The following is a 16,007-nucleotide window of genomic DNA, read 5'->3' as shown; positions in this document are numbered from 1 at the left end:
ATATGTATGTCTTCTTTTGAAAAATGTTTCTTCATGTTCTTTGCCCACTTTTTATTGGGGTTGTTTTTTGCTTGTTAATTTAAGTTCCTTATAGATTCTCCATATTAGGTCAGGCATGGTGACTCACACCTGTAATCCCAGCGCTTTGGGAGGTCAAGGCTGGCAGATCACCTGAGGTCAGAAATTCGAGATCAGCCCAGCCAACATGGTAAAACCTTGTCTCTACTGAAAATACAAAAAATTATCTGGGCGTGGTGGCCTGCACCTGTAGTCCCAACTTCTCAGGAGGCTGAGACAGAAGAATCACTTGAACCTGGGAGGCAGAGGTTGCATTGAGCCAAGATCACACCATTGCACTTCAGCCTGGGCAACAAGAGCGAAACTCCATCTCAAAAAAATTTTTTTTAAAGATTCTGGATATTAGAACTTTGTCAGATGCATAGTTTGCAAATATTGTCTCCCAGTATTTTGGGAGCTTGTCCATTTAATCTGTTGATAGTTTATTTTGCTGTGCAGAAACTCTCGTTTGTTAGGTTCCATTTGTCAATTTTTGCTTTTGTTGCAGTTGCTTTTGGTGGCTTCATCATGACATCTTTGCAAGGGCCTATGTCCAGGATGGTGTTTCCTAGGTTACCTTCCAGAATTTTTATAGTTTTAGGTTTTAAGTTTTTAATCCATCTTGAGTTGATTTTTGTATATGGTATAAGGAAGGGGTCCAGCTTCAATCTTCTGCACATGGCTAGCCAGTTATCCCAGCACCATTCATTGAATAGGGAATCCTTTCCCCATTGCTTGTTTTCATCAACTTTGTTGAAGATCAGATGGTTATCGGAATACAACATTATTTCTGGGCTGTCTACAGAAAATAAACATTTTTATATCCAGAGTATTTTTGTCAGTCATGGGAGCAGAAACAGGTATGAGTGTATGAATCTTCAAATAATTTTAGATGTGTATCCTAATTGAAAAACTGCTAAGAACTGTACATTGGCAAGGATCCATATCTCTTCCATGTCTTGAGAGGTTTTTATTATTATTATTATTATTATTATACTTTAAATTCTGGGATACATGTGCAGAACATGCAGGTTTGTTACATAGGTATACAAATGTCATGGTGGTTTGCTGCACCCATCAACCCATCATCTACATTAGTTATTTCTCCTAATGCTATTCCTCCCACCCCCAACAGGCCCCGGTGTGTGATAATCCCCTCCCTGTGTCCATGTGTTCTAATTGTTCAGCTCCCACTTATGAGTGAGAACATGGGGTGTTAAAACTAGATGTTATTGAATCTTTTATTTATTTATTTATTTATTTATTTATTCAGCTAACAAGACAATTTTTTTTCTCCCCATTTATTTATTTTATTGCATTTTAGGTTTTGGGGTACATGTGAAGAACATGCAAAATTGTTGCATAAGTACACACGTGGCAGTGTGATTTGCTGCCTTCCTCCCCATCACCTACATCTGGCATTTCTCCCCTTATCTTTTTTTTATTTTTTGTCTTGGCACTGGGTTCTGGTAAAAATATAAATGAATATCAGCACTACAGTTAAGAATTGTCAGTCTAACAGGGACAAAGACATACACATTGATAGTATGTATAATAATTATAATACAAGGTAAGATAAGACTATGTGAGGAACATTCTTAAGAAATTACAGAAGGATGAAATGTTATCTAACTGGAGGTTAGGACACGAGTTTATAGGAGAGAAAGGGTGTCCTCAAACTTATTACCTGTACTCTCCCAATTCTCAATTTAGGTATTCAACAAAGAAATGTTTTGTTAGAGACTTAATTAGATACTTCCTCAATCATTTTTCATCATGTGCCCACAGTTCTAAAATTTTGAAAGGAAAAAGTAAGATTATACAAGAATACTATGTTTCATATTACCTGGTTTTACATAAATATTTCTTACCTGTGTTTCAGGGTCTTGCTATGCTCTATGTAAAATAGTGGATAATAGTAAGAAATATGCTGTTTCTGCTCTCATGAAGCTTATTATTATGGTTCCAAGAACAGAAATGGCCTTCGGCATGTTTGATGCTATCCTTTTTAGACATAACTCTTTCAGCAACAGTTACTTTAACTCCTGATGTTTTTCACAGCTACTTTTTAGATACTAGTTTGGTTTTTCTCACAGCTTTTCATCTCCACCAGTTCAGCAATTTAAGCAATTTTTACAGTGATGATTTTTTGCCTGAATTTTAACTGTGACAGTTTCTGTCAGTTATGACACTTATCACTATTTATGATGATGATGATGATTATCATAACATATGATGATGATTCTCATTTTAGTGAGATAACACTTGGAAACAGTATACTAGAGTATACGAGGGTAGCTGCAGGGCATCCTGCACTTGCTTAGGTTATGAGTTTCAATAAAATAAAAACTGTGGATCTTGGAAGGAGGATTTGCATTTTAGAGTATTTTTTGTTTGTTTTTTTGTTTTTGTTTTTTGGGTATTTTTTGGCAAGAGTATTTTATTTACTTTTTAAAATAAAATAAATTTAAAGAATATTTAATAATTACCCTAGGCCGGGCGCGGTGGCTCAAGGCCAGGCGCGGTGGCTCAAGCCTGTAATCCCAGCACTTTGGGAGGCCGAGGCGGGTGGATCACGAGGTCAAGAGATCGAGACCATCCTGGTCAACATGGTGAAACCCCGTCTCTACTAAAAATACAAAAAATTAGCTGGGCATGGTGGTGCGTGCCTGTAATCCCAGCTACTCAGGAGGCTGAGGCAGGAGAATTGCCTGAACCCAGGAGGCGGAAGTTGCAGTGAGCCAAGATCGCGCCATTGCACTCCAGCCTGGGTAACATGAGTGAAACTCCGTCTCAAAAAAATAATTACCCTGCAACTTTCTTCTTTAGCCCATAATATATTGATAAACTACCCCTAGGGTGTTATATGGGTTCCAAGTGCTTCCTGTATAAAATAAAATTATTGAATTTTGACCATTTATACAGCTGATTATGATAGCGCTTCTTACACACATCTTACCAATAGCAAGGAGTGAAGGTCATGAATTATTGGTAGCATGATGCCTAACATAGAACGGTACTCAGTTTTGTTGAGATTGGTACACGTAGCATTTGAGAATTTGAACTATGAGTTTAGCCTTATCAAAATCTATAAGTCTGAATACTGCAGTAAAAGGATATTCTGACACTATGTTACAGAACACCCAGACAAGGGCCAATTTATCTCCTGATGCTGGATCCAGATTGCAAAGAAAATACCAATGAATATAACACTAACTATCAAATGGAATCATTTTTAGAATCTCCTGTGAATATCATATTTCTGCATTTAATAATTAAAACACTATATCCATAAAGGCAAATCATAACACAGGTAATAGAGATACATTGACTAGTTTATATTCATGCTGTTTACTTTATTATATAAGTTATTGATAAATACTTTTTTTTTTTTTTTTTTGAGACAGAGTTTCACTCTTGTTACCCAGGCTGGAGTGCAATGGCACGATCTCAGCTCACCGCAACCTCCGCCTCCTGGGTTCAAGCAATTCTCCTGCCTCAGCCTCCCAAGTAGCTGGGATTACAGGCATGCGCCACCATGCCCAGCTAATTTTTGTATTTTTAGTAGAGACGGGGTTTCACCATGTTGACCAGGATGGTCTCGATCTCTTGACCTCGTGATCCACCCGCCTCGGCCTCCCAAAGTGCTGGGATTACAAACGTGAGCCACCGCGCCCGGCCTTGGTAAATACATTTTAATGAATAGAAATACATTATTGTTTTCAGTGAGAATGCTACTGGATATAAATCCATTCTATTTAAAAATAAAAGGATATGTATTATGTACTAACTATGATTGCGAAACATAGTTTTTGGAAATTTCTAATGAATTCAATTAAATTTTCATCCAGTGGTATAAAAAGTTTGTGATTAACAACATCCCACATAATTAGTAAAGGTATGTGTTAAAGTCTTTGCAGGATCTCTATACTCTGGAAATGTTATCGGGGGTCTTATCAGCTCTGCATGTTCAGAAATCAGTGTTACCATTTTTTACAGGAGCAATTAGTCTGTAAAAAACTGATCACACTAGCAACTCACAAATAATTAGAATGGTAAAAATAAAAAATAAGCTGCAATCCCACTGGATTACTTGATTTGATCAGTATGTTCTTTTCCCAATAGGAATGTCTACTTGGGAAACCAGATTTATATTACAGATTTCCTTTTGAAACATAGAAGCAAAGTCAAAAGTTGTATGATCTTAAATTTTTTTTTCATAGAATTATGATAGCCTCATGCATACTTTTATTTTTCCCCCAACTATTGCTACTTCATGCTCTTATCTGGACTATTTTAAGCTGAATTTCTTACTTATAATGGCATATCTAAAGTGTGAATGAAATGGCCAGGGTGAAAAACCTATCGTATTAATCCCATCTGAAAAATTTTCAGAGCTTCTCCTTCAGCTACTGAAGAAAATGTCTACCACTTAGCATGGTATATAAGGCTCTTAATATTTGGGGTCCTTCCTGCATACATCATCCTTATCACCTTTCCCACCATACCAGTATTCCAATAATACAAATTAATTATAGTTTCCTAAATAAAACCTGCTGTTTCATGCCTTTTTGCCAGTACATACACTATACTCTTGACTTGGAATGGCTCCCCCATCTCACACTCTATTTACATCTGTGTGATGTTATTCATTCTTTTAAATCCTGTTCTAGTTGAACTTTCTCCTTTTTAAAAAATAATCCTCTCTGCTGCCTCTTCTGTACAAATAATGTTCTGAACTGAACTTATTTGTGTACATATATGTCTCTTTTAGATCAAGAGCTCTGAAAAGTGTCATTCATTTCTGTACTCTTAGGAATTAAAATAGTCCAGGCACATACATAGTGGCAAATCAAAATAATGAATAAAAGAGAAAGTAGTCAATCACTCAGTGTATCAAGCCTGTGTCATGTGATAAGTCCCATTCTATGCATTTAGGTAAATAATAGAAGATAAAACAAATTTGCTATCATGGAGCTTATATTTAAGTGGGGAGTACAGATTTTAAATATATATAAAGATACTTTCAGGTAGCTGTAAGTGAAATGAAAACTAGAGCACAGTAGGGGGATAGAGAGTGATGGGAGTACTGTTTTAGATAGAGAGGTAGAGTGGTCAGAGAAGGTCTCTGAGAAGGTGACATTTGAGCAGAGATCTAAGTGAAGTAAGGGAGATAACTTGGGTGGTAATTAGAGACCAGCATTCCCCTTAGACGGAATGAGCACAAAGGACCTGATACAGAAGCATGCTTAATCCTTTTAAAAGAATCACCCTGTCTAGTGTCTGAAGAAGACACCAGGGGAGGGAAGGAGATGGCAGGTGTCTAGAGACGAGGACCAGTTAAAGAGCTTTTTCAGTAATCTGAGAGTTTATGGCATGGACCAGATTAATAATGTTGGTGATAACAAGAAGTAGGAAAATACAGATTTAGTTTTCTTTATAATTTTGAGTTTTATTATAGATTATAAGGGGTACATGTGCAGTTTTGTTACATGAGTATATTGTATGACACTGAACCAAGTTAAGTGCTCCAAAAATACAGTGGCAGGACAGGCATAGGGCAACAGTTATGGACATTTGCACTTTAAAAGAGAGACAATGAAAGACAATGACATTTCTTGATTCCAAGAAATGTCAAAATCTCTCCAAACTTGTTTGTTTTCAAGATCTTGGAATAATGCTCTATTGTCCAAGGTTTTACCTTCTAGCTCTTGGCTCCACTCTCTGGGCCATCATTTCTTAAATAAAATAAATAAAAGGTAGCATATGTTTGCAGAGGAGTCATTTTATTAGCTTATCTGCCTGTAGAATTTTGAGTATCAGCCTTCTTTTATACTCTCTCTGTTCTTTTTGGCCGAAGATGACAGCGTTTCTGATTATATAAAATTTTCCTAAACTTTGTGGGTCTCTTAAATATGTTACAGGAATTCATTAGAAAAGAGGCCCCTCTCAGATAGTCATACCTCTATATTTGGCTCTACTGAGATCGCTGAGGTCATCTATAAATCACATACTAAATCTCTTTAAGTTTTGTTTTGTGGCTGAACACTCTAACCTTTCGATCTTTTTGTGGTATTAGCAAACTTTATAGCCATACCCTTGGCTATTTCTATTCTGGCGGTGAATCTCAATTTTAGCATCTTTTGCAGTCTTTTTAGGCCGGGAATTTCTGAGATCATCAAGTTGTATTTCCTTTTCATTTCACAGTTCTTCTCTCAATCTGTCTCTTCTAGCATTTTACTATAATCAGCAAGAAGAAATCAGGGCCGGACATGGTGGCTCACACCTGTAATCCCAGCACTTTGGGAGGTTGGGGCAGGTGGATCACAAGGTCAGGAGTTCAAGACCAGCCTAACCAACATGGTGAAACCTCATCTCTACTAAAAATACAAAAATTAGCCAAGTGTGGTGGCATATGCCTGTAATCCCAGCTACTCAGGAGGCCGAGGCAGGAGAATCGCCTGAACCCAGGAGGTGGAGATTGCAGTGAACCAAGATCATGCCACTGCACTCTGAGGTTGCAGTGAACCGAGATCATGCCACTGCACTCCAGGGCAACAGAGCAAGACTCAGAAGACTCAGGAGGAGGAGGAAGGAGGAGCTGGGGGAAAGGGAAGGGGAACGAAGAAGGAAGGAAGAAAAAAGGAAGAAGGAAGGAGGAAGAAGAAGAAGAGGAAGAAATAACAATAATAATCAGGCTGTATCTTCAATAATTTGCTTATAAATGTCCTCAGCTAAATGTCCAGTTTCATTGTTTACATAACTACAGAGCACAATTTCACTAGCTTTCGGTCACTTTATAACAAAAGTACTCTTTCCTCAATTTTCCATTAACATTTCTCATTTTTTTTTCTATGCCTCACTAGCAGCACCTTAAACATCTATATTTCTACCAAGTCTGTTCATGATGACTATGTATTCTCCAAAATGACATTTTTTTCTACCATGCTCTTCACTTTTCTGAGTCCTCACTAGCAGAGTTATTAACATCAACATTTCTACTAACAATCTATTCAAGGCAATCTAGGTTTTTTTCTATCATGCTCCTCAGAATTCTTTTAGCCTCTTCCCATTGCCTAATTCCAAAGCCACATCCACATTTTTTGGTATTTATTATAGTAGCACCCCATTTCCAACACAAAATGTGTATTCATTTCCTATTGCTGCTATAACAAATGACCACAAACTTAGCTGCTTTTGAAAAACACAAATAGTTTTTTGTTTTTCATTTTGAGATAGAGTCTTGCTCTGTCGCCAGGTGCCAGCAGGCTGGAGTGCAGTGGCACAATCTCGGCTCACTGCAACCTCCACCTCCCGGGTTCAAGCAATTCTCATGCCTCAGCCTCTCAAGTAGCTGCTCCTACAGGTGTGTGCCACCACGCCCAGCTAACTTTTGTATTTTAGTGGAGACGGGGTTTCACCATGTTGGCCAGGATGGCCTCGATCCCTTGACCTCGTGGTCCACCCACCTTGGCTTCCCAAAGTGCTGGGATTACAGGTGTGAGCCACTGTGCCTGGCCACAAATAGTATTTTTAAATAGTTTTTTTCAGTTCTGGAAATTAGAAGCCTGACACTAGACTCACTGTACTAAAATCAATGTATAAGTAGGGCTGTGGTCCTTTCTGGAACCTCAAGGGAAGGATCTGTTTTCTTGCCTTTTCTGGTTTTTAGAGGCCATGTACACTCCTTGGTTCATGGATCCTTTCTTCATCTTCACAGCCATTAATAGTGGGTCAAATCATTCTCACTTCACTTTGATCTTCTGCCTTTCTCTTCCACTTCTAAGGATGCTTATGATTATATTGGGACCCCCTGAATAATCCTGGATATCTGTCTTAAGATCAGCTGATTAGCAAACTTTATTCTATTGGCAACCATAATTCCCCTTTGCCTTGTAAACTAACATAGTCATAGGTTCTGGGATTAGAAAGTGGACATCTTGGGATGGAGGAGTGGGGCAGGTTATTCTGCCTACTCTGAGAACTTAAGAGTCAAGGGAAACTTGGGGAACAGAGACTGCTAGTTGTCCTCTAATATTCATTCTTGCCTTTTTTCTAGTAATAACATCTGTTTTACAGGTTCCTAGCTACCAGAATAAAAACAATGTTACTCAGCCTCTCTTATAGCTAAAATGGCTATATGACTAAGTTTAGAGCTGTGGGGAAGAAAAAAATGCCCTTTTCTCCTTCTACTTCTTTCTCCATGCTGGGTGGAATACAGACTTGAGGTATATCACTGTACCATGCAGTCATAGGTCATAGCTAGGGCTGGTACAAAAGCAAGCTAGATTAAACCTGGGACCCTGCTGACATTATACAGCAGAGTAACCACACCGGCTAGAACTCTCATGTGAGCAAGAAATAAGCTATCTTATTTAAGCCACTTTTACTTTTAATCTGTGTTGAAACAATCTAACTTAAATCCTAGCTAAGACTTTTTTTTAAGGTGGGAGATATTATAATGTTGTAACTCCTTTTTAGAAGTAGATGGACTCATACCCAAAATCTGGTTAACATATAGAGACTAATGAAACCCCACACACCAAAAGAGTATGAAAAGCTTTGTTACTAACAAAATTGATGTCCTTGGGGACAGCAGGTCAGGCCTTCACAGCAGGTCTGAAATGGCTTGAGACTTCAAGGAAAGGAGACTGGCTTGGGTCTTTTTATTGCAGTTAGAAGCTACGTAGGGCCGGGCTGAGGATTCCTAAGTGCAAGCTGGGGCTTGAATCTCCTGATTTGAATCACCTGCCAAAGCCAAAGGAAAAAGCACTTGGGCCTTCTCATTAGCATGCCCAGATATAAAGCACAGGGGACAAAAGAAAGGTGAGGCTTAAAAGCTGTCAGCAGTCAAAGATCAAAAATTGAATCTGGCTGGGTGCAGTGGCTCACACCTATAATCTCAGTACTTTGGGAGGCCAAGGTGGGTGGACCACCTGAGGTCAGGAGTGCAAGACCAGCCTGGCCAACATGATGAAACCTCATGTCTACTAAAAATAACAGAGGTTAGCTGGGTGTCGTGGCACATGCCTCTGGTCCCAGCTACTTGGGAGGCTGAAGCAGGAGAATCGCTTGAACCCAGAAGGCAGAGGTTGCAGTGAGGCGAGATCATGCCACTACAGCCTGGGCAACAGAGTGAGACTGCTTCACAAAAAAAATATATATATTAACAGCGTAACTGTGTGTAATTAAAAGTGATCCAGAGAGAGAACCATATTTGTAGGAGCAGTCTTTGTGTAGGTAATGGGGATTGAGCTTTAGTGGAAGGGGAGAAATTGGCCTCACATAGAACTATGGAAGGAGGACAAATCTGTGAGTACAGAAGCAGGTAGATTTAAAGATATGGTAGTGGAAATATGGAGAGACTCTCTTCTAGTAGCTTTTATTTTTGGTTAAATAAGCAAAGTAATCAACTGAGTAAGGGGAAAGAAGATGTGAATATTATCTCACAGAGCTGGACAATGAATTGTAATAGAGAAACTTGAGGTATTTGTGTTTTGCACTACCCTTTGTCATTTCATCTAAAAGAGTGGTTAGATATGATCAGGGTTGAGTTTTTACTAAGAGTCTCAGCCTCGGTTTCTCAGAAAGCAACCTGTGGTAAGGAACTTATATTATTGGAATGACAAGGGATATGAAGCAGGGAAGGAAGGAAAGCCAATATAAAGATAAGATCATTGAGGCCAAGAAATTGAGTTGCTGAGGTATTGGATGGATTGTCTAGAAATGAGTAGAAATGAAAAGAAGCATAATGCCGGCGCAGTCACTCATGCCTGTAATTCTAGCACTTTGGGAGGCCAGGGGGGGCGGGTTGCCTGAGCTCAGCAGTTCGAGACCAGCCTGGGCAATATGGTGAAACCCCATTTCTACCAAGATACAAAAAATTAGCCAGACAAATCTTGCTTTGCTTTCTCATTTTCAGTGTATAAGTGGTCTTCCATTTTCTTCTTTCATTTATTAAATATTAAGTACTGTCTGTGTGCCAGAAACTTTGCTACATTCTAAGAATACATCATGATCACAAAATAACTAACTTTGCTAAGGCTAGGATTCACATTTCTAGGTTAGACATTTTGGCCACAAAAGAAGGCAGAAGTGACCAGAAGCCATTACTGTTGGAAGATCACCATGGTCAGTCACAGTGATGGGCAAATACAAAGGTGCCAGCAGCTCACTCTTCTCCACTCCATAGCATCTTCATGACTACAGACTCTGCTGACCAACAGCAGCCCCAGGCCCACCACCAGCGACCAGGCTGCAGACCTCAAGACAGTAGCTTCAGAAAAGCAGAGTTTTTCCACATTCAGCAGTTTCCATAGATTTCCCCAGCAAGCTCCTACTTCATGGTTCCACTTCAGCAGCTTGGGCATGCTTGGATTATCAGATTCCCCTGCAAGCTCCTATTTGTTTACCCACACCAGTGCTTCAAACAGCCTGCTTAGTCATTGTTTCTCTGATCCCGACTGGCACTCCACAGTAAAGCAGGCTAGATTTTTATCCCTTGCCCCTTATACTCTAATCCTCCAATTTTCCTTTTCCAGACCTTCATTCTTGCAGTTCCTCCCATATTTGGTAAAATGTAATTCCTATAATAAATATCTTAGTCCCATAATTCTTACAATGGCTTTGTTTTCCTGATGCATACAGTCTAATAGAGGAAATGTAAAAATAAGCGGTCTCTTATAAATCAGTGTAAAAAGCGCTAACTTCACAGGTATATAAATATAGGGGAGATGAACAACATTCTGAAAAAAGCTTCAGAGTTAGCCAAATGAGTACTATTTCATAGACGGAAAAGGAGAAAAGAACTTCCAAGGCCTAAATGAAACAGATTCAGGACATAGGGAGAGGGAAGCAGGGGCTAACATTCCCATAGGTTTCCTTCTGACATGCCTATGTGGGTTCCCAGCTCTTTCATCATTAGTTCCATCAGACATTGTTTTCACAAGTTCATACCCAAGAACTCCCATTTCTGCTATACAACACTATAGAGATTTCTTGGTACCTAGAATTTATCTAGAAGAAAATTTAAAATAAAGAGCTTTATATGCAGGTGCAAATGTTACAATTTATCATTTCACTTTGAACCCTCAATTTTTTTTTTCAAGACGGAGTCTTGGTCTTTCACCCAGGCTGCAGTGCAGTGGCACGATCTCGGCTCACTGCAACCCCCACCTCCCAGGTTCAAGTGATTCTCCAGCCTCAACCTCCCGAGTAGCTAGGATTACAGGCAGACACCGCCACCATGCCCGGCTAATTTTTGTATTTTTCATAGAGATGGGGTTTTACCATTTTGGCCAGGCTGGTCTCAAACTCCTAACCTCAAGTAATCAACCCATCTCAGCCTACCAAAGTGCTGGGATTACAGGTGTGAGCCACTACGCTTGGCCTGAACCCTGATTTTTTTTTTTTTCTTTTTTTGAGATGTATTTTCGCTCTTGTTGCTCAGGCTGGAATGCAATGCTCAATCTTGGCTCACCGCAGCCTCTGCCTCCTGGATTCAAGCAATTCTCCTGCCTCGGCCCCCCCAATAGCTGGGATTGCAGGCATGTGCCACCATGCCTGGCTAATTTTTGTCTTTTTAGTAGAGATGGGGTTTCTCCATGTTGGTCAGGCTGGTCTCGAATTCCTGACCTCAGGTGATCCGCCTGCCTCAGCCTCCCAAAGTGCTGGGATTACAGGTGTGAGCCACCGCACTGGGTCTTGAACCCTGAATTTTTTTTTTTTTTTGAGATGGAGTCTCACTCTGTTGCCAGGCTGGAGTGCATTGGCACGTGATCTCAGCTCACTGCAACCTCCACCTCCCAGTGAACCCTGAATTTTTAATGAAATTGTAAAATTGGACATTTTCAAAATGGGAATTTTACCTCTTAGAGTACAAAGGTACTGATGAAAATAACGTAAGGGTTGAAGTAAATCTATAAAGTCCTCTCCAACCTTAAAATCATTACCTGAGAGAATTGTGTCAGGATGTATTGAATATGCCACTATTTGACATGCCAGCCTGGTTTGTGGCTGCAGTGTTTTGGCATGTTTGCATTTTTGTGTCTTCTTTCTGATTTCCAGGAGAAGAGAGAAGATAGAGCCAGCAGTTGCAGAGACAAGAGATAATTCCAGCCAAATCCATCTAAGAAGACCTTTCATGTACTTCTCTAGGACTAGATGCATACCGTTTTGTGAAAACCAGCCATAGGGAAACATGTGAGCAACAACCCCCATGAACATTCATCCTAACTCAGATTTTGTGAGCAGTGACATTTAACAAAGCAATGAAATTTAACAGAGTTCTGAGAATACCATGAAATACATTATGCCTGCCTGAACAAAAATCAGGACATCACCTAGCTCTGAATACATGCCACAAGGATGAAGCTTGTGAGTAGAACAAGTAAACATTTTTCTGAAGAATTCACAGTGCTCCTTTGCAATTTATAGATTCCATGTTGAAATATATGTTAAATAAAATTTGTTTATTAAACTTCTTGATTTCTATTAAACCTCTAACTTGCTGAAGTTTATGAAGTATGGCATATTTTGATTTTTTAATTGCCCGTTATCAATGTAATAAATACTCCTAAAGTTACCACATCCCACAAAATGGCCTGTGGTGAAAGCAATCAAGCAAAGGTTACCTTTTTGTACGGTGAAAGGAGGCCTTTCTATGGCTGTACAATTACATTTGACTCTTCCAAATTTCATACATGGCACTTTGGCATACAGAAAAAAACATGAAATTTTTCATTAAAATGCCATGAATCAAGCCAGGAGCATTGGCTCATGCCTGTAATCCCAGCACTTTGCAGGCCAAGGTGGGCTAATCGCTTGAGCTCAGGAGTTCAAGACCAGCCTGAACAACTTTGTCTCTACAAAAAATACAAAAATTAACCAGGCATGGTGGCATGCACTTATAGTCCCAGCTACTTGCGGAGGGGTGGTTCTGAGGTTGTAGGATTGCTTGAGCACAGGAGGATTACTTGAACCTGGGAGGTTGAGACTGCAGTGAGCTGTGTTTCACCACTGCATGCCAGCCCGGGTGACAGTGTGAGACCCTGTCTCAAAAAAAAAAAAAAAAAGGTATTAAATCAAAATTAGAAATTAAGAGTTTTAAGAAAACATGTTATGTGGCCTTTTATTAATAACACTGCTAAATTTTGGTTCCTCCCCATAATTAGTTTTGAAACACTTGATGTAGTGAGAAATGCATTAACATGTTAAATGCCTACTATGTACCAAATTTTGTGCCTGTATTTTTTATTTAATCTGACCAGCCAGCCAAACCAGAGGTATTTTTGTCTCCATTTTCCAGATGAGAAACTGGTGGCTTAAAGAAATTAAACTTACCCAAAGCTACATAGCTACCTACGGTAACAAAATCAAGATTCAAACTCAGGTTTATCTGGTTCCAAAACCCATGTTCTTTCTGCCACCGCAGCTTCCACCTCCATTTTGGTAGAAATGAGAACTATTCAATGAAATGAGAGAAAACAGAAAACGAATTCACTTTTAAATGAAGAAAATTAGTGGAAAAATAGACCCAGTGAAGGAAATATTTGTACTTTCCTTTATTTTTAATTATAAAAGTAGGATTTAAGAAGGCAACAGAAAATTTAGTGTTTAGACTTTTAAATAGAAAGTTGTGTGTCCCTGTAGAAACTATTTGAGAATTTTTTATACTATCAAGAAAAAATTCTGTGAAATAAGGTGTAATTTAGAAAATAACATTTCAATGGGGGTAAGTGGGCCAGAAGAGTATGCCAAGTTGTTTGTGAATCATTCCAAGCACCTCAGGTGAAAACTCACTTTGATTTAAAAAAAGAAAAAACGACCAGGGTTTATATTCATATACACTAGCATATATGTACACAGCAGCATCCTGCATGCCAAACTAGGTTCACTGTTAATAATCCCTCACTTTAATATCTTACTTAGGAGCCAAAGAATGCCTCTATAAGCAAAAGATGGTTGAAAATAGTTAAAAAATCCAAAGTCAGAATAGGCCAAAAAAAAAATAAAATAAGCCTAACTAGTAAGCTGGTGAAACAAGGTAAGATTTGCATTTTACTAGAACTTGCACATTATGACATTGTCCTTTTATGAAGGTATGACCAGAATTCTTACGCAGTTCTGCCCATGACTCCTTCAGAACTTTAGTAGATTCAAGGTGGGTTCATTAAAAGTGACAAAAGTGGAAAGACAAAGAGTAAAGATCCTTTGTGAATTAAAGTGAAAGAGAATAGCACTTTCGATGCTATAAAAGTGAAAACTGAAAATGTAATAAAAATAACATTTTTTGGCTGGACACAGTGGCTCATGCCTGTAATTCCAGCACTGTGGGAGGCCAAGGCAGGAGGATTGCTTAAGCCCAGGAGTTTGAGACCAGCCTGGGCAATGTAGCAAGACCCCATCTCTATATAAAATATAAAAATGTTACTTTTTAAAAATAACTTGTTTTAGGCCAGGCGCAGTGGCTCACGCCTATAATCCCAGCCCTTTGGGAGGCTGAGATGGGCAGATCATGAGGTCAAGAGTTGGAGAACATCCTGACCAACATGGTGAAACCCCCTCTCTACTAAAAATACAAAAATTAGCTGGGCACAGTGGCACGTGCCTGTAGTCCCAGCTACTTAGGAGGCTGAGGCAGGAGAATCACTTCAACCCAGGAGGCAGCAATTGCAGTGAGCCAAGATCACACCACTGCACTTCAGCCTGGCAATAGAGCGAGACTGTCTTAAAATATATATATATTTTTTGATAATATAAGAAAGAAAAATGCCCTTTTACACTGCATCTTCAACTTCTAAGGAAAAAGAGTCTCCTTTCATATGTGAAGAAGTAAATTTAGAGAAAATCAAAGAAAGCATCACTTTCCTCAGTGGAAAAACTTATGAAACTTCTTATGAGACAGTAATCTCAGGCTGGGCATGCTGGCTCATACCTGTAATCCCAGCACTTTGGGAGGCCGAGGCAGGTGGACTGTCTGAACTCAGGAGTTCAAGATCAGCCTGAGCAACATGGCAAGACCCTGTCTCTACTAAAAATACAAAAAATAAAAAATAAAAAAGATAGCTGGGCTTGGTGGTGCATGCCTGTGGTCCCAGCTGCTGGGGAGGCTAAGGTGGTGGATCGCTTGAGCCCAGGAGGCAGAGGTTGCAGTGAGCAGAGATCATGCCACTGCACTCCAACCTGAGTGACAGAGTGAGACCCTGTCTCAAACAACAACAAAAAAGAGATAGAATCTCTTGGGCAGAAGGTATCAAATAATCGAAAGAAAAACACATTTGTGAGAGGCAGGGCTTCTAATAACTGGTCAGAAAAATGTATTCTTCATTTTAAAATTGATATCAGGGAGGATTACCATGACCTTATTTTAAATCCATAGTGCACCAGAATGACTATGTCTGTGTTTCTTATGAATGTTGAAGCTGCTTGTGAAAAGTGTACTGTATACATATATAAATATACACACACATATGTATTTTGATAGCTATTACATGTACTAAATTTTGTCAATGTCATGTAATGTACCCTTTACAATAAAAATGATTCATTAAATATATAATTAAATGTGACTTAGTTTTTATATCTCTGTAAATTTTTAAAATAAAAATTCCCAAAATGTTTATTTGTATCTTCTTTGACATTGAGAAACCTGACATTCATTGGCCACAATGCATGCACTAATTTAACTCTAGTATACATGAAAATTCGCTTCAGAATTGCTAATCCACATACCTAGGAGAAACTACCAACTAAAGTACAGCATTTATATCATTATTTTCATCCCCATCTTACTTGCACAGTCAACACACAGTTTTCCAAAGTTATTAAGGCCAGCTCCTTTCTTCTCCACCCCCTTCACTGTAGTAGGGTTTTGTTTGGTTTTTGTTGCTGTTTTTTAAGAGTTAGGGGTCTTTGCTTACAGCCATTACTGAGAAAAAAAAAAAAAGAGT

The 16,007-nt window shown here is 39.0% G+C and overlaps 1 protein-coding gene across 7 annotated transcripts in view; it reads left to right on the top strand.

Annotated features, from left to right (window-relative positions):
- CEP126 (centrosomal protein 126) overlaps positions 1–16,007 on the top strand; it is a 100,490-nt gene that overhangs the window by 75,246 nt on the left and 9,237 nt on the right. For 3 of the 7 annotated variants that reach the window (XM_032295696.1, XM_032295695.1, XM_032295699.1), the window contains one exon: positions 3,196–3,427. The exons of 1 other annotated variant lie outside the window; for it this stretch is intronic. In XM_032295696.1, coding sequence (XP_032151587.1) covers positions 3,196–3,261 — 66 coding nt within the window. In that variant the 3' untranslated portion in view covers positions 3,262–3,427. Of the gene's footprint in view, positions 1–3,195; positions 3,428–12,123; positions 13,877–16,007 lie in introns of those variants that run through there. 3 more of the 7 variants (XM_032295700.1, XM_032295698.1, XM_032295697.1) reach the window with 2 other exon arrangements.

Source organism: Sapajus apella, unplaced genomic scaffold (assembly GCF_009761245.1).
Source record: "Sapajus apella isolate SASKATOON/1434 unplaced genomic scaffold, GSC_monkey_1.0 scaffold34, whole genome shotgun sequence".
In the NCBI taxonomy this organism is placed as follows: Eukaryota; Metazoa; Chordata; class Mammalia; order Primates; family Cebidae; genus Sapajus; species Sapajus apella.
The sequence above is the reverse complement of the archived record's forward strand: the minus strand, read 5'-3'. Positions and strand labels throughout refer to the sequence as shown.